This window comes from Candoia aspera, chromosome 11 (assembly GCF_035149785.1).
Source record: "Candoia aspera isolate rCanAsp1 chromosome 11, rCanAsp1.hap2, whole genome shotgun sequence".
NCBI classification, from domain to species: domain Eukaryota; kingdom Metazoa; phylum Chordata; class Lepidosauria; order Squamata; family Boidae; genus Candoia; species Candoia aspera.
The window spans coordinates 17,646,503-17,665,589 of NC_086163.1; the positions used below are offsets into that span (position 1 = coordinate 17,646,503).

A 19,087-nucleotide genomic window follows, 5' to 3' on the forward strand; every position below is an offset into this window, starting at 1 on the left:
TCTAGCATCTGCTGCCTAAGGCAACTGCTCCATTCTACCTAACAGTAGGTCTGGCCATGTCTTCCCGAGCATACTCAGTGACCCTGAAATGGTGGCTGATGATTGAGAGGGGAAATGGTCAGAAAGACCAATAGCATTGTAAGGGATGGAGTGTCCTGAAAAGGGGCACAAACACTCCACACTGCAACCATTTGGGCAGATCAAAATGATCAATACTTTAGGCAGAGAGCCAGCATTCTTATGCAGTATATAGCTTCTTTCAACAAGGCACCCTCTGCTAGATCAGTTCTCCAGCAGGAAACATTATAATGCTCTGCTTTGATAATTCCTGCACTGCAGATGAGTCATGCCAGTTGGTATACTTTTAGCAGGAGGATTTCATTTGTTCCCTTCCACACCTGATCCTGCAACATCTGAAGAGTGTCCATGTAATTGTAGCTACCTTTAGCCGTATGATGTTCCACTTCAGCATCCATTAGGAGCATTTTAGATTCTCACTACAGTGCTGCTCGTGGTTGCTCAAAAGCAGCCCTTGTACTTTGTTACTCTTAATGCTAAGAAGAAACAAAAGGAATTGCTTCATAGTAGGAGTAGTAGGCGTAATAATTTACAGTACTCTGAGAAGTTCAAAGCCAGATATTAAATGTAGAAATATTATTATTTGTACATAATAAAATGGCAGTGAGTTGGCAATCCGGGAGCAGTAAAACCATGGGAACCAGCAAATATTAATTAAATGGCTATATTTATCCTTCCCAAGAGGACTGTTTGTTATTCCGTACAAACATCTGTAAGATAAATCAGCATAACCTGGGATGGATTTGCCAGGTAAATAAGCTCCCTTTAAAAGCTGAGCTAACAATCAAGGTCAGCCTTACAACTGTTCCCCTTCTGGTGGTATACAAAAGAGGATGCTTTTCTTAAGCCAGCCTTTTTCTAATTTTGGAAGTGAAAACACAACAAAATGCTCCGCGGTCCCCAAATCAGAAGGAAGCCGGTAACACCTTTTCAGACAAACACATTTTATGAAAAAGCACATGTTTTCAAGAGTTACAGCAGGCTTCATCAGACACAATGGAGTGGCTAGACTGAAGTGGGATTTAAATTGGGATCAACGGCAAACGGTGGGGAGAAGAGGAATCTGCCTAACCACCCTGCCTTCTGTCTGCCCCTCCCCCACCCCAGCTTAAATTCTACATCCTGGATGGATGACAGTGGCATCTTTGGCGAAACTGGGCATGCTCCGCCTGGAAATATTAAAGCTGAAAAGGGGGATATTTCCATCAATTATGACACTGAAAGCTAAGGCAAGAAAGCAAACAAAATAACAAAACAAGCCAGCCAGCAAAAAAGGTGAAGCCGTTTTTATTACAAACTTTAACAACGAACCACGAGAGATAAAAATGGTTCACTGTGTTTTTGGCACTGAAGTTTATGTCTTTCCTGTTCTCCTCCACCTTGCAGAGAATAATAGATCTTAAGGCATGTACAAAATTATTGGGCCCAGTCCAGCTGTAGGTAAGCTGTTCTGCAGTTCATGGATTGCAATGAGACATTTACACATAGATTTAGATTCACTCTGTTTAGAAGGCATGGGAGTTTTAAAATGCCCATTTGGACTGTACTGTCCCCCTTTACTATTACTGGATGCACCAAAGGCTGAAGATAAAAACTGCTCCTTGCAACTCAGTTAAGCTGTTTAAATCTAAATCTCACTGAAGTCAGGAAGTCTCGCTCTGTACAAAGTTACTCCCAAAGATATGAATGGTTCCTTAAAGAAGCCATCCACATTTTGCATGGTGGCCCTGCTCTGAAAGTGCTAATTGTGATTAAATTCCACTAAAGTCAGTGAGACTTTAGTTGGACTCAACAACATTTGTTATTTTGGAATATATTCAAGTCTAATAGAGTGCAGCCATTTCAGAGTTCAGGATTTCATCATTTCTCTGTTTTGCTATCAGGGAATTATACAAGGTATCCCACCACAAGTCTGCAGATCAAGTGCACCATATGAACATTTTTCTTTGCACATGGAGTGGTGGCTACTTTTATTTTGAAACACTGAATACAATATGAAAGCAGTCTCTTATAATACAGGTCATTGTGGTCCTTTCCATTATCCTCATCAAGTTCCCTATTTTAATTGCCTGCCTCATGCCAGCTTCAGAATTCACCAGCAGGATGTGATCACTGGTGAAAGGTTACAAAATTGGTTGATAGTCTGGGTGAGTTAGGTATCACTTTTCTATTTTTCCCTCTCTCTGCAATGCCTTAGTTGTCCAAAGTCCACCGAAAAAGCACTGATGATGATCTTGTCCTCTTACGATGTGAATCTCCTTGCCATGGCTAAGAAAGATGCAAATGACTTGGAATTCTGAACAACTTCCCCTGGTTTGCCAAATGTGACTACCTGAAAATCATCAGGAACGAGAGATAACAAATGTCAGATGCATTAGCAAATGTCAAGTATGAAGCAAGAATACGGTGGGTTTCCTGCATGAATTTCCTCCCACCTAAAGGTTGCCTTGGGGAAGGAGAATAGGGATGGGGGGGGGGGAGGAACCCAGAAACGCTAATAAGAGAAAATATTTCACTTGTTCTGTGCCTTTATTGTGGATTTGGTCTGCCCTCGGTGCCCCTACATTGCAGGACACTTTCTAAAATAGTGATCACGATTGGGAGCACCTACTATTTGCCATGGATTTCCAGCTCTTTAGTTCACATTAAGGTTGTTTTAGTTCATTTTTGTATTTTTCCCCTAACATGACTTGGGTGCCTGCTTGGGTGTTGGTTATGAATAAAATGTATGTAACAGTTTCTCCTATATTGTTTAAAAGGTAAAGGTAAAGGTTTCCCTTGACGTAAAGTCCAGTCGTGTCCGACTCTAGGGGGCGGTGCTCATCTCCGTTTCTAAGCCTTAGAGCCGGCGTTGTCCATAGGACACTTCCGGGTCATGTGGCCAGCATGACTCACGGAACGCCGTTACCTTCCCGCCGAAGTGGTACCTATTGATCTACTCACATTTGCATGTTTTCGAACTGCTAGGTGAACAGGAGCTGGGACTAGCAATGGGAGCTCACCCCGCCGTGCGGTTTCGAACCACCGACCTTCCGATCGGCAGCTCAGCGGTTCAACCCGCAGCGCCACCGCATCCCCCTATATTGTTTACGTAGGGGAAAAAAGGGCATTTTCCTTTTTCAGTGGAATGAATTCTAACTATTAAAAAAGGACACAAAAGAATTCATTTCTGAAAATCATCACATTGTTCAGTAAGTCAGTTACATGATGAACTGAGTCTTTTGCAACTTTTCTCTGGCACAGTACCTTGCCTTTATCTATCACCAAAACACGGTCACACTCCTGAATGGTGTTTAGGCGATGTGCTATCGTCAAGACCGTGCAGTCTATGAATGCTTCCTGGATGGTCCTCTGAATCTGCATATCTGTCTCAGAATCAATAGAAGCTGTGGCTTCATCAAGAAGTATAATCTATAGAGAGAATTCAAACAGTTTAGGCAATGGTCTTCTTTTCTTCCTTACAGAGTACAAGTAAGGAAAAACAAATGAATGTTTGCACACAAAGTAGACAAGGCAATTCACCAGCTGGAGTGTTGCTGTGCAAAGATGGTCTGGGCTTGTGCAGTACACTGAGCCATGATGTAGTTTGGTTGGATTGGTTTGGACTTAGGGTGCTGCATGAACCTGGCCATTGTGATTCGTAGATGACAGCTGATGCTGCAACATGTTGCGTGAACTTAGACAACTGTGGTTTATTCAAAAACCCACATTTAGTGTGTTGTGTGAATCAAGGATGTATTTATTTTTTTGGTCTATGAGTCAGTTTTTGACTCCTGGAGAATGCCTGGACTAGTCCGGGCAGTTTTCTTGGCAAGGTTTTTCAGAGATGGTTTGCTTCCTAGAGCTGAGAGGGAGGGACTGGCTCAAGGTCACCCAGATGGCTTTGTGGCTCAGGAGGGACTACATCTCACGGTTTCCCAGTTTCTAGCCTGATGCCTTAACCACTACACCAAACTGGCTCCTGTGAATCAAGGCTGGGAATATAATAATCAAACATTCCCAACTTTGCTTAGTAAAGTGGACAGGAGGCTATTTGAGTTGTGCAAATAGTCTCATGCTTCTTGGAGTAACTTGGCCTGGGGTCTCTGTCTGTGATCACGTTTATGCACCCAGGTGGAGAGCAAGAAATGGAGCAGTCCACTCTTCCTGCAGAGATCTCTCACCATTTGTAGAATGTGCTCATTAACCCTCTGGGACTTCCAGTGGTTTAAATATTGTTGTTGTTTATTTGTTTAGTCGCTTCCGACTCTTCGTGACTTCATGGACCAGCCCACGCCAGAGCTTCCTGTCGGTCGTCACCACCCCCAGCTCCCCCAGGGGAGATCCATCACCTCTAGAATATCATCCATCCACCTTGCCCTTGGTCGGCCCCTCTTCCTTTTGCCTTCCACTCTCCCTAGCATCAGCATCTTCTCCAGGGTGTCCTGTCTTCTCATTATGTGGCCAAAGTATTTCAGTTTTGCCTTTAATATCATTCCCTCAAGTGAGCAGTCTGGCTTTATTTCCTGGAGGATGGACTGGTTTAAATATTACATATGGACATTCTACTGGTCAGGCAGCTGTAGGACCATTCATGAAGATTTGAGTATTAATATATATTTGCACATTTGCACTGGATGATATGTTATAGATTTTAAAGAACCCATGGCTTCTCAGGGAGGTGGGCAGCAAAATGTCAGAATGAGTATCTTTGGTACAAAAAAAGCAGTGATGGCAAGCAGAAATACAGAGCAAACCAGTTATCCCTTAGAGTCTATTTAAGCAAACAAATATTTGGATTCCTTATTAAAAAGATCAGGTAGAGTTGACTTTTTTGCAAGAGAGAGCCTGCTGGTCATCTAAACAATAGCACCATCTTCCTTTTTAATTAAGAATAGCAGCCCAAGGGACAGCAGTGACTGGAAAGGGAGCAGAATCCTGCCTCTTGGATCAACCAGAATTAGTTGGAATAGCTGCAGGCATGTTGTACATGACCAGATTAAAACAAAATACCGTACTGTTTGAACTGCAGTATAATTTAAACAATATATTATATATTATATAGGTTATCATATATATTATATGGGTTATCTGCGTCTCCCCAATTACAACAACCAGTCCCATTAGATCTGGCAGGGAAGGCATGCTATGGGTTCCCTCGGCCAGGGACTTGCATTTGGTGGGTCCCAGGAGGTGGGCCTTCTCTGCCCTGGCTGCCTTCCTGTGGAAGCCTGCTGGATCATCAGATTCAGATGTAACTAATCTGATCTGAAACAACAATCCAGACCAGCAATTTGAATTGAGTTGGAGATCTGGTTGAGTTAAATCCCCAAACTGAACCTTTGCTGGTCCCCAAGGTCATTCCTACCCCTGCTTAGAGCCTCATTTTGAGCATAATCTATATAAACACCAAGGATACTATCTAGCTTGCCTTTAAATAGTAGTAAGGAATACAGCATTTTAATGCCCCCTCACCATAACTGTAAAACTAGCTAGAAATGCAGACTGAATGATGTTTTAACTTCAAGGGATTCCCATGTATTCAAACCAGCCTGAGTAATGTCAGATCCCTGCAGGACTCACTTTTGAATTTCGAAGGAGTGCTCTTGCCATACAGAGCAGCTGTCTTTCCCCCACTGAGAAATTTTCCCCGTTTTCGACCACTTCTGCCTCCAGCTTTCCTGGTAGTTTGGAAATCTAAAGCAAGGAAAACGCCACTGAGCTGAAACAATCTGTCTGATGCTTACAATAGCGAATGTGGGCAACGAATCTGAGCAATTATACGGGTGCTTCTCTGTTGGGTAAAGTGATGCAGATGTAAATGGAGCATACAATAAGTGACTTAAATGTTTGGTGACAGCAAGGAAGAAGGGAAGCAGGCAGCAGAAAGGACCAGCTGAGAAAGGAAGTGGAAGAAATGGTCCATGTCACATATTGGAGTGCAACATCTAGGGATGGTGGACAGCTTCTCTCTCCAGCAAACCATCTCCATAGAACGGTAACATGATATAGAATAATTAGATAAACTCAATTCTTTTCTCTGGGAGAAAATGAAGAACTCCAGTTGCCGTAAAATCTGCCCTCTGGTGTTAAAGGATCCAATGATGGGTAACTTGTTTGAATGAATATATATATATATTCATTCATTCCATGTGTTGTCTTTTTTTAAAATCAGTTAATAATTTATTTATTTCTATTAATCAAATTTATCACCGCCCATCTCCCAAAAGGGACTCTGGGTGGTTTACAATAAAAGATAGAAAAAAATATAAAACTATAAAACCCTATAATACAGATACAATAAATATAATAAAAATCTCGATGGTTAAAAGTTCTTTATGATTTGCAGGCAGAGCTGGGTCTTTCTAAGAAACTAACCATCCCCAGGAATGGCTACTCTCCCTCCCGCCCCAGGCATAATTACAGAACCAGGTCTTTAGCTGTTTCCTAAAGTCCAGGAGGGAGGGAGCTAATCTCAATATAATATAATCTCAATATTATAATCACAATAATATGTGTTTTTTTAAAATCAGTTCAATTGTGTCCAATTCTTGGAGACTGCCTTGACTAGTCCCTGCAATTTTCTTGGCAAGATTTCAGAAGAGGTTTGCCATTGCCTCCTTCCTAGGGCTGAGAGAGAGTGACTGGCCTATGGTCACCCAGCTGGCAGGACTAGAACTCACAGTCTCTCGGTTTCTAGCCTGGTGCCTTAACCGCTAGACCAAACTGGCTCAGTGATATGCGGTGTAAAAAACATAAATAACATACCTTGCCTGTCATAAAAGTTTGGTTTAGAACTTGCCAGATTTGATCATCAGTATGGTCATGGAAAGGGTCTAGGTTGTACCTGCAAGGTAGGAATTGGCATCCAAGAAGTATATTGTTTAAAGGAAACATCACTCTAACATTATTATTATTATTATTATTATTATTATTATTAAACTTCTATTACCACTGAATGCTCACAACCATGCTGCCTTTCAGGATAATCAAAACAATCTTATGCCCCAATATGGGTTGTTTGAGATTAAATAGCCTTTAATGTACAAAGCAGCCAAGAACCATGCAAAGCATAAGTTTCCAGTGGCAATTAGTGGCACTTCAATTTGTTGAATAAGCCACATGATCTGGGTTCACACAACATTAAGTTGAATAAGCCACATTATGGCTTAATGAGATGGTGAACCTATTCGCTGTGTTTGCATACAATATAATAGAGAACTATGTAGGATAAATTTTCATAACTATCCCCTCCAATAGGCAGGAAGACCAATAAATCCATGGGAAGAAGACCATTAGAAGGATTGGCTGTCTCCTAATTTAATCAACTAAGTCATTATAACCCACAATACTGGATAGCACAGCCATACGGTGTTAGACTAGCACTGATTGGACCCAGGATCTAGTTTCCATTTGACCAGGGAACAGTGTGGGTGGCATGAAATGCAAACATGGCCCTGCAAATGGGGAAGAGATGAATGGAGTATCAAAGGAGGAGGAGGTTCAATGAAAAGAACAAAGCAGGAGAAAAAAAAAATTCAAAACAACCCCCTTTGTGTTTGTTTGGTATAAGATGTATTAGAAAGAAACTCTGACAGGCTTTGAAGAGTACCCTACCACCATGAAAAGTATTCCTGAAACCCTTGCTGTGCCCCTTGCCTACTTCAAAGGGTTGAGACTGAGTGATTTTGGGACAAACTCTTTTATCCCAAGTACACAGAGAGGATATAAATGCACTTATAATAAAAATGACAAGAGAGTTTGGATCTTAAAGGTAAGGGATGAAATAGCAGCAAGTAAATTGAGTACTTTGGTGCAAAGAATTGCATTGTCTTTAAAAAAAGAGTCTATTGAATCACGCAGAGCCCTCATTCATAGCCCCTCTCTTTGGTCACATCAGATTGTAGCACAGAGTCCAAATCATGAAATATTGCTGCCACCATCAATAGAGGGCCTTGAAACTAGTATTACCGGTTTCACTGGCAGGAAAGTTTAATTGATAATTGCAACAGCTACCTTACTGTACCTACAAACAGAACAGGATCCTGTGGAATGACCGACAGCTTTGTCCGTAAAGATTCCAAGCGAATACTGCAGATGTCAATGCTGTCGATGATGATAGTGCCAGCTGTGGGCTCCACGAGTCGAAACAGAGCCATCCCTAAAGATGACTTTCCTGCAAGATTTGAAGAATGCCAACATGGGTCACTTTTAAATGAGTTTTTCAATCATTTTAAAAAATCTGCCAGGCCAAATGTCAAGGAGGACAACATCCCAGGGCCAAGAAAGGTTTTCTTGAAATTTAGGGCAAGATCATTTAGTCTACTCTTTAGATTCTACACCACAAAATACAGGATGTCCCAAAGTCCTAGTGCAGGTTGAAACTTCAAAAGCTCAAAATTTTAGTGCAGTGTTAAGCTTTTAAAGCTTAACTTAAACTTAAAAAGTTTCACTGTTTGTGTTTCTAGGATTGGAAAGAATAAATTGGATGTGGCAAAATATTTTATTAGAGAACATCCTGATTTTGAAACAGGCTGTGTCCAACCTCAGAATGGATCTGTTTTGAGTTAAGAACAGTCTATTTCAAGGTTGGATTATTCCATGATGGAAAATTTTCACACTTCTGTAATGCAAAGGGACCTTGATAAAACTCAAATTCTTCTCCAATGTAATAAGAAAGCATTTTTCATCTGTTATCAGGAATATTTCTTGATGTGGGGAATACATATTTCTGCTTCTACATATGCCAGAATGAGTTGACATGACCTCTCTTCCCTCCTTATTTTCCACTAGAAAAATTACAGCAAGAACACCTATTAAATGGTTGGAAGATGGTATGGGAGCAAAAAACAAACAAACAAACAATTATAAACCTGAACAACAATATAATTTGTTGGACTGTAAAGACGAAAGGGGAGAGATGTACTTTCAGACTTGCAAGATTGATGTCAGCCTTGCGAGGTAGTCCAGACAAGAAGCACACCTAGGAGTACTAGCTCTATGTTTATTGTAAGGTTACATTAACAGAATCTGGCAAGTCTGAAAGTACATCTCCCCTCCCCCACTTACCTATACAGCCCAAGAAACTAGGGAGGGTCCCTTCTGAGACATTTGCCTTCCCCCCTTTCCTTCTGCAGAGTCAGCTGCTGCTTGTCTGACCATTGCCTGGTCTGTGGCTCTTTCTCCTATCTCCCAAGGTCATTCCCCCATTACAAAACCAAAGGATGCCATACCTTTCCTTGGTTAAAGTAAGGATTGTATTGAGGACAAAAACCATCCTATATTGTTCAGTACAATGTATGGCCTTTACTGGCCAGATAAAAAAGTTATGTGTGTATTTTCCTAGTCTTTACAAAGCCTCCCCATTTACCACCATGCCTGGGTAAATCATAAAGAGACAGGCATTTCATTATTTGCACAATGGACAAAGCAATTGACAGAACTGACTGTACCTGAGCCTGTGCGGCCAACAATCCCAATTTTTTCTTTGCCGTGAATGCTGATGTTGATGTCTTGGAGCACAATGGGACTATTTTCTCGGTATTTCATATGATAGTTCTTGAAAATGATTTCACCCTTATCAGGCCAGTTGGGGGGAGGGGTAACCACTGGAGTGCTCTCTGATCCCTCAGGAGTGCACTTCTGAAAGGAACAAAGAAGAAATGGTAGGAATCCGTATCTGTCAGCTCTCTGAAGTAGACCAGAACCAAAGTTATGAATGTTAATACTACTTTTATTATAAGGTTAAAGTAACAGAATCTTGGAAGTCTGAATGTGCCTCACCCCTCTTCCCTTTATCTTCATGAGAACTAGGGAGGGTCTTGTCTGAGGCACTTACTCAGATTACAGTTCTGCCCCAGACTTGGATTTCTTTTATCTGGCCATTCCATTGTTTGGTTGCGCCTTTTCCTCCTGTTCCTTAAGGTTATTGCTACAGTAGCATAATAACTTTAGTTAGAGATTGAAACACCACCACCACCCCCATCACCCCACACAAACCAGCTCTCTTTCACCTATTACTCATAACTAATGTTACTTATTTGTGTAATTATAGAACTGGGTTATTGACACTTGAATCACTTTCAGTTATAAGAAGCAATGGAAAACTAAATGTATAAACTAGTAAATGCCATCCAAATATTGTATCTACACCAGCTTTTCAACCATGACAAATAACTTCTATTAATTTATGCCTTTGTGTTCTGGATTTCTGCAAATATGTTTTGTGCTGGGGCTTTGTTGGTGCATGAGAAAAATATGGAAATCTCAACACTCATCCCTCTGATGGGGAACCTTTCTTACCAAAATGTATTCTGCTATCTGCTCAACAGAAGTAAATCTGGCTTGTGTTTCGATGCATGTTCTCACACACACCTGAAGAAGTCCACTTAGCTAGAGAAAACAATGGGGGAAGGGGGAGCAGAGGAAACTTTACTGCAGTGTATGGATAGGTCTTTTGACAGACTTAGTTTGAGAAATCCAGCCAGTTCCAGGACAGTTACATAGCCATCTCATAGCTGCATGAGTAGACAGCATACGTATGTGGCCTCAATAAATAAATCAAGAATGACTTTAAAAGGAGATTAGACAAATTCATAAAGGATAAGGCTTTTAGTAGTTACCACTCAAATAAAACCGTTTCAGAAGCTGGAAATTTCTTGACTCCAGTTGTGGGGGAACAGTAGCCAGGGGGCTGCTGTTGGAATGATGCTTGAGGAATCTTAATAGCCATTATGGAACTAGATAAATGCAGGTCTGATCCAGCATGGATCTTCTCATCTTCAAAAATTCATATGAATGTGATTTGGAATTTCCTTTTTGGAAATTTGATGGAACAGTAGATAAACTCTTGACCATTATTGGTCAAAAAAACATGCTTTTCTCCTTTTTCTGTATATTCAGTATTTACTGTAAATATTTCCATTTCAGTCTTTTACTCCTCTTCTTTGCTGTTGCTTTTTCTGGCAACTTTCCACCCACAGCTCTGCAGGGAAGTCAACCTGGTACTCCAAAAACCATCACCAAGGCAATTGGTGCAAACTCATTGCATGTGTGTGTGTGTATGCTCTCTACTTCCATAAGCACTGGCACAAAAAATCATATACATGGTTTAGGAGAGGAAAAAAGATAAAGGGTAGGGAGGAAAAGGTGCAGCTTGAAACAAGTTGTGGCTTGCATTTGAACACTTTACTGAGGCCTTTCCTTGAGGGTCTTCACAACCATTGGTGATAGGATATTTTGCTGTTTGCTCATGGAGTCAGGGATCTGATCAAAGTTATTTTAACTAGAATGAAATATTTAATTGGTACAATTCTATGCATGTTTGCATGCATGAAATATTTAATACAGTGTTAGCTCTATGCATGTTTGCTCAAGAGTAAGCCCCTCTGTTTATCTTGATAATTTATCCTGACAATTCTAACTCCCCACTCAAAAAAACTACCTTGATCTTAAGGGGGAAATGCAGCATTTGGAGTGACATCTACTGTACATTCCCCCCCATGCATTTTCCTTTTGTGCATTTAAAAGCATAAACTGGATTTTTGGACAATCCTGTGCAAATAATTGATGGGTTCTTGTACCCCTTTTGCTGTATGCTTGCTAAATGGTAGGAATAGAACTTCTGGACCAGAGTGAGGAAAGGTTAGAGATATGTGCGTGTGTGTGCATGCATTAAAATTATGATTTCAATTGCATGATAAATGTTCTGCTGCATTTTTTTTTGTCCTTAAAGTTGGTTTTATACAAACAGAATACCTTAAAAGGAACAGAAGCTTACCTATGGCAGATCTTTTGCTTAGCCCCTTTACATTTTTTGAGGGTCATTCGTAAGTTGCCTGTGACGGGGTTGGCCCTACTCTTGGGCAGGATAGGATGAAGCGATGATATCAAAGGGTAGAACAGGCTCCCCCAAATAGCAAATTAACGTTTCCAAAACTCATGGGAATGTAGTAGAGTGATAGGCGGGAAAGTGTTCTACCACAGGGGTGGGCAAATGTCAGACTTGCAGGCTTTATTTTGTGTGCGTGTGTTATTTTTAATTGGTATCCTGAGATCCACCGTATGGATAAAACTGCATGAGTCTTTGCTCCATGGACTGTTTTTAACAACCCACTTTGGGGCTGCGATATGCATTTGAAAAACAACATGAGCTTAGAATGGAAAAATTCTATGTCTAGAAATTTGTTTTGTATTGACTGACTTCAGCACAACAAATACATGGCCATTTTCTTCCCCTGAAGCTTTTTATCTTGTTCAAACCCATTATTTATGGAAGGGCTTATTGTGTTGCAGTTGTTAAGCAAGTAGATGATGATGAGCTACTGCAAATCTCCCAGCAATCTGTAGGTAGATCCCGATCTTTTTGCAGACCGCTTTCAGATACTTCAGAATTAGTTACAAAGCAATCTGTGTCTATGTGTGTATATATATATATATTCTCATTCTCCTGTACCTGTTGGAAGATGAGAGAGATATCCATTCACATGTTGCAAAATCATTCTTCTTACACTATTAATGTCAGGCCAATAAAGATCCAGTTTGCACCCTAGAATTGAAGGGTGAGTTAATTGAAGATCCTGACCACCAAGTTTTTACCTGGAGAGAGTAAGATAAAGCCAAGCCTTTTCCTGCAACACTGATAGAATGGTTGAGGACCACAAACAAGGATACGATCAATGTCATGACGTTCGTGAGAATATCTGTCCTCAATGCAAACCATCGTAATGCGTAGTTAAACAAAATGAAATCGTTTGAGTTTTCATCATTCAACATGTTAAAACTGAAATGAAAGCAAGGATGAGTTGTTCAATAGCTATCTTGGGCTGCTTTGGCAATGATACCAAATAAAATTTCTAAATGCATCAGAATAAGCAGTTTATACTTGCACAAGGCCTAAATAAATTCAGTGCTTTTTTACATGATTATTGTTCAAGTTTCTTTTGAAGTCATGGAAAAAAATCGGGGGGCGGGGGGAGGTAAAGAACATAATTTGAGGCCGTTGTGCAAAATCTAGGAAGCAAAGAACCTACTCAAATTGTGGTGAAATGGAATTCATAGATAAATGTTTCTGTACGGGTTGCAGTGAAAATTATCACAAGCTGGTGGGGGTGGGAGGGACAGATAAAGAAAGAGCAGAAGAAGCTGACAAATATTCATTCTACTACTTCATTGCAAGGTGTAAAAGTACACTTAATAGCAGGCATGGCTGTATGGAGAGGCTATTTTTGATGAGTATGTTTTTTTCACTTTCAAACTGTCACTTAAAAAAAAAGTATAGGACCTTTGACTGTCTTTGCACTTAGCCATTCAAAAGAAAAGGGCCTAAGTATTAAGTGCAATGTTGCACATTCCCAGTGCAATTGGCATTAAAAGTCAGTCCTCGATATTAAGCTTGGAATGTAGTCTTACAGAAACCAATGATATATTCAACCAGTATGATGCTGAAATAGTGCTCTGGTTGAGTGTTGGGGCCTCTGTACCACCAAATCTGGGAACTGAAGACATAGCCACACAATTACTGTTTTCACTCCTCAACCTCCCAGAATTATGCAGCCCTGTAAGTATCTTCACTGCCTCCTTGTGAGGAACCTCATGAGTGCAGAAGTGCACATGTTAGCAGTCTAGAGAAGGAGAAGGAGGAAGGAGAAGGAGAAGGAGAAGGAGAAGGAGAAGGAGAAGGAGAAGGAGAAGGAGGAAGAGTGATTGTTTGGGGGAATGGGAAAGCTATTCTCCTAGGGAAATGAAAGCAAAGCACCAAGTTCCTTGGCTTCACAGAAGAGGGGGAAACCTGAGGAGATGGGATTATATGATTGCTCCCACTAATGGGAAACCATCCACCCCACAGTTCCAGAGGAAAGACTTCCAGGATTTTTTTGGGATGTCAGCTGAGCAAAGACTCATGTCTGACAGTGCCACGGAAGTGCAGAAGTGATGCACAAGTCCTGGACTGGAAGGGGTCCCTTTCACAGCTGATCTAAGCTGATCTATTGCCAGACTGGATAAAATGGGATGTGATATTTTTGGAAGGATCATGTGAAACTAGCCTAGGTCACAACAAGATCATGGTTAATGAACCCCTATTGAGGCTCACAAAACAAATTGAGGCTAAGTCACAGATTGATCTCCTTCCTAGATATCACCCCTTTTTCTTTCTCCCTGATAGAAAGACCAAATAATTGAACAGCAGTGTTAAAAACAAGAACTTCCTCCTTCCATGGGTATTCTCTGCTTTCGCTGGGCAGTGACGAGAATTGGGGCTAGCTTGATGGCAAGGGGAATCCTGCCAAGATCTCTCCTTGAAAAACTATAACTGTGGCAGAACATTCATGTAATGCCATGAATATTCATGCAAACCACGATGGAGACTGCAGCTTGGATGGGAAGGTCTTTCACAGTACTCCACCATTAGCTTTGGTTGAATGAGACAGTGTTCAGTAAAAAGAGAAGGGAAAAAAAGACAGTAGGGTCTGCACCCTTGGGGTGGGTGGGAAAGGGAGATCTTTTTTTTCTGCTCCACCTCTTCCTTCTTTTAATGTGAGCATATTTCTTTATCCTTGTGGGGGGCTTCAGAAGGCCAGTGCTGTCTCAAGGTGGTGGGATTCCACAACACTTCTCCACATCAAGTCTCTAGACTCAATGGCCTGGGCTTGCATAACATGCTTAACTTAGTTGCTAAATTAACACATTTTCTGGTTCATGTGATGGATCAAATCACATATTTAACCAAATACATTAAGCCACAAAATCCTAACGAAGGTCAACACTAGTCCGGCTTTGTATGTTGTATGAATGCCGTTTATCAGTTTTTAAGTGACCTAGTTAGGTGTGTGGCATGAACTTTTTGTGTGAAGTATTTGTAGCTCTTGTCAGCCCTTTGAGGTAGTCCAGACAAGAAGCACCAACCACGAGTACTAATACTACCTTTACTGTAAGGTTACAGTAACAGAATTTTGTAAGTCTGAAAGCATCTCTCCCCTCCCTTATTTCTAATCTCCCAAAAACTAGGGAGGGTCCCTTTTGACATGCTTTCTCCACCACTATTCCTTCTCTGGGCTCAGATATCTCTTGTCTGACCATTGTCCTGGCTGCAGCTCTTCCTCCCATCTCCCAAGGTCATTCCCATATACCATTACAGCTCTCTTAGGGAAAGAGGACTAAAGCCATTTTCCCACAAGTGACTTAAAGCATCTTTAGCATCACCAACCTACCACTGAAGTGCTATGAAGCCTGTCTCCATTACTATTATTTTGGTCCAGTGATGGTTGGATGACAGTAGAAGCTGTAAGTTGCTTTGTGGGAAAATGACCAAAATCCCTCAATTCTACTGGCTCAGAAAAGGCAGCCTGTCCTCACACTGGGTCACTGGTTACATGCTTTTTCAGTGAGCCTCAGATTCTGCCAGAAACTGGCAGAAGACATGAACGTTGAATTCTGTTGCTTTAGAAACCAGATCTTAAGAATAGTTTAATGGTTGGAAAAGAATATAAAGTGCTCTCATGGGGGTTATATACGGCTGCACTTAGAGACAATCCTGAGAATCCATAGGGCAATCTGAGAGCTTCCCTGCAGCTCAGCATTTTCTGCAAATGAAAAACCCCTGGTTATCTCCCACTTATATAGCACAATAGCAGAGTGGCTTCATCAATTTCCCGGCAGGTACAAGATCGGTGCTCAGGTGGAAAATAGTAAAACAGCTGTATTTAGCGTGGAGAGATGGGCAGTGGAAAAAAATGAAGTGATCTGGGGCCAGGACACTTACCGATTTATGTAGTCCTCTGTCTTATTGTAGGCATGGATTGTACTAAGACCTTGGGCTGAAGATGAGATCAGAGACAACCACAGAGATCTGCTCAGGTTTTCAATTCGTTTGAGGTCATGGATGGTGTGCTGAAAAATTCTGTAATTGAATGCAGGTATATTGTGCACAATTATATTCCTCATTATGGAAGTAACCTTGAACCTCACAACATAATGGGGTCCCCATCCTGATAGCAATCTTGAGTTCAGAGGGGCTTCCTCTCAGGTGGGTTGGGACTGGGACTGTGGCAGTAACCCATGTTTGAGACTGGAGTAGTGCAAAATGGCATTTGTGCATTAATGCTTGCAAGGTTCTCCTTTGGGGATGGGAGTTATCTTGTGTGTCATGGAGACAAAATAGAATGGTAGGTTGCAAATAATAAAACAAAGCAATCTGTGTCAGAGTCCTCAGTGCTTTGTGAAATACCCACATTCTTGCTTGCTATCTGAACCTATAATGGTATGAGGGAATGACCTTGGGAGACAGGAGGAAGAGCCCCAGACTAGGTAAATATCAGATAAGAGGCAGCTGAGCCCACAGAAGGAATGGGGATGTGGCAAACATCTCAGAAGGGACCCTCCCTAGTTTTTGGGCTGAAAAGGTGAGGAGGGAGAGATGTACTTTCAGACTTGCCAGATTCTGTTAATGTAACCTTACAATAAACATAGAGCTAGTACTTCTGGGTGTGCTTCTTGTCTGGACTACCTCACAAGGCTGGCATCAATTTTGCAAGTCTGAAAGTACATCTCTCCACCCCCTCACTTTTACAGCCCAAGAAATGGAGGGTCCCTTCTGAGACGTTTGCCATGCCCCCATTCCTTCTGTGGACTCAGCTGCCAGTTGTCTGACTGTTGCCTAGTCTGCGACTCTTCCACCTGTCTCCCAAGGTCATTCCCACATACAGAACCCCATTTAAAGTGGAACCTGAGAAACTATCCTTTGGAATCCACAACTGAGACATCAACCAAGAAAAGATCTTGCATTTTCCCAATCACACAACTCACATCAGATTACAGAGGAGAGCCTTGAATGGTAGCCTTATCCTGAAGCTCTACCGAATTCTACAAGGCTTTTTTCAGGTAAGTGAGTAGAGAACTGAAGAATAAGTCAGCCAGGATGTTATCAGTCAATTCAGGGCTTGTGAACTCCCTTCTGCATATGGAAAATGTGGACATGGGACTGGGTTCCACAGGGGTGTCTTTGCATCATACATGACACAGATTGAACATACATTGATGGACTACTCTGCAGTTTTCACTAGACTAGGCAAAGGAGTGAACGTTTGTAAATGCAGAACATCCAACTTACTGGAAGAGCAGAATGAAAATAATTGTTAGGACAGCCAGGCTGATGAGGAGGTAAGGAAAGACAGTGGCCACAATAGTAAGGATGGCAAGGATTCTGAAAAACTGCTGCAGGAAATTCTCAGCATAAAACGGCAGCCTCGTATCCACTTCGTCCATATCCTTAGAAAAACGGTTCATTACTCTGCCAGTGGGAGTGGTATCAAAGAAATTCATTGGACTCTGCAAGATCTGTGGATAAGTGGGGTGGGGGTTGGGGAAAAAGACAGCACTAACAACAACAACAACAACAACAACAACATGAGGTGGTAAATAAATCTTTTGTAGTACTCAGTGTTTGGATGGCAGAAATATGTCAGCTTCATCTGGACTTCAGCCTAAATGCAACCATGCATTCTTTTCTTTTGTCTGATGGCTAGAAGTGATTTTAAAGGCTGTTTTATGAACGAGAAAAGCAGAGCAGGGGTTGGATTCATTTCTCATAGCAGATGTGCTTGAAAAAAGAGTCCGTAATCAGTAAGAATTACGACACTAGAACTACAGTGCAAGAAATAAAGTCTTCTGCTAGAAATGGGAATCTTTGCAGAATCTTAATTCCCGATTTAGCTAAGTGCAAAACAGTAGGAAAACATTGCTGGATTCTCATAAAGGCTGGCACTAGGATTCATCCACCGGGTATCTGTTCTCCCTTCATCAATTTATGCCAGTCTTCCTGAGCCAAGGTGCCCTCCAGGTTAGAGGATTTCAATTCCCAGAATTCTTAGTCATGTTTAAGTGGGTTGGGAAATTCTGGGAGCTGAAGTCTATACAGCTGGGGGTGGGTGGAGGACGCATTAGAGATGGCTGATCAGTATCAACCCAGACTGCAAAACCAGCCACAATTTGAGCAGAGCAGTCCAGTCAGATCCTTTGCTGGAAATGCAATACCCAGCAGAGAGTTTCATTGACGTAGAAGAAAACTACTTTCCAATGCCAGATTGTTAGCTGTAAGTGGATTCAGGCCACAACTTTCCTAAACCTTTGTTTCCTGCATCTCTGCAATTCATCAGAAAGTTAAGGCCTTTTCTATGCTTTAGTTTTTACTGGCTTCTTGCCCTGGCCCTGCTTCTTGCCCTGGCTTCTTGCCCTGGCCCTGCCCTGGCCCTGCTCACCTAGCAGTTCGAAAACATGCAAAATGTGAGTAGATCAATAGGTACCGCTTCGGCGGGAAGGTAACGGCGTTCCGAGTCGTCATGCTGGCCACATGACCCGGAAGTGTCTATGACAACGCCGGCTCCAAGGCTTAGAAACAGAGATGAGCACCGCCCCCTAGAGTCGGATTCGACTGGACTTTACGTCAAGGGAAACCTTTACCTTTACCTTTACTGCCCTGGCCCTATTTATTTTTATTTTATTTTATTTAAAAACAATCTATATGCAGTTGAAAGCAATGGCTTTATCACAAGCCAGTCAACTTCCACGTGGCCAGGAGTTATTTATTTATTTTAATTTGGCCCTCAAATGCTGCAAACTATATGGAGGTTATGTGGGTTTGGATATCTGATTTTTTTTTAAAGAGAAGATAACAGCATTTAAGGAATCTCTTTTGACTCTTGTATTTTTTAAAAAAGAAGATGGTATGGATGAAAATCAACTTTGCTGCTAAATTTCAGGGCCCTGCTCCTAGGGAGCTCTAGAGGCCCCAAAATTGGAGCAATGGACATGAGAGATTTTTAGTCTGTAGATGGGCTTGCTTGCATTATTGAAGATGGTACAACACATACTATAGTACATTCCTGGGACAGCTGAATCTCAGGTGCTTCCCTCTGACTTGATATTCTACTATTGACAAAAATCCATCCCAACAGAATGGCTGCATTAAAAAAAAAACCTGTGATGCAGCTGGAAGAGTGGTAAGATGGTGCTTGAAACACTGTCATGTAATTTT

At 41.5% G+C, this 19,087-nt stretch overlaps 1 protein-coding gene across 1 annotated transcript in view; it reads right to left on the reverse strand.

Moving 5' to 3' along the window:
• Positions 1–2,320: 2,320 nt before the first annotated feature.
• LOC134504090 (ATP-binding cassette sub-family C member 12-like) overlaps positions 2,321–19,087 on the reverse strand; it is a 48,258-nt gene continuing 31,491 nt past the window's right edge. Inside the window, exons 19-28 of the mRNA XM_063313107.1 lie at positions 17,165–17,391; positions 15,818–15,955; positions 12,655–12,838; positions 10,360–10,449; positions 9,510–9,699; positions 8,074–8,233; positions 6,826–6,904; positions 5,641–5,754; positions 3,325–3,489; positions 2,321–2,410 (exon numbers count right to left, since the gene is read on the reverse strand). Of these exons, the coding sequence (XP_063169177.1) occupies positions 2,321–2,410; positions 3,325–3,489; positions 5,641–5,754; positions 6,826–6,904; positions 8,074–8,233; positions 9,510–9,699; positions 10,360–10,449; positions 12,655–12,838; positions 15,818–15,955; positions 17,165–17,391 (1,437 nt within the window). The remainder of the gene's footprint in view (positions 2,411–3,324; positions 3,490–5,640; positions 5,755–6,825; positions 6,905–8,073; positions 8,234–9,509; positions 9,700–10,359; positions 10,450–12,654; positions 12,839–15,817; positions 15,956–17,164; positions 17,392–19,087) is intronic.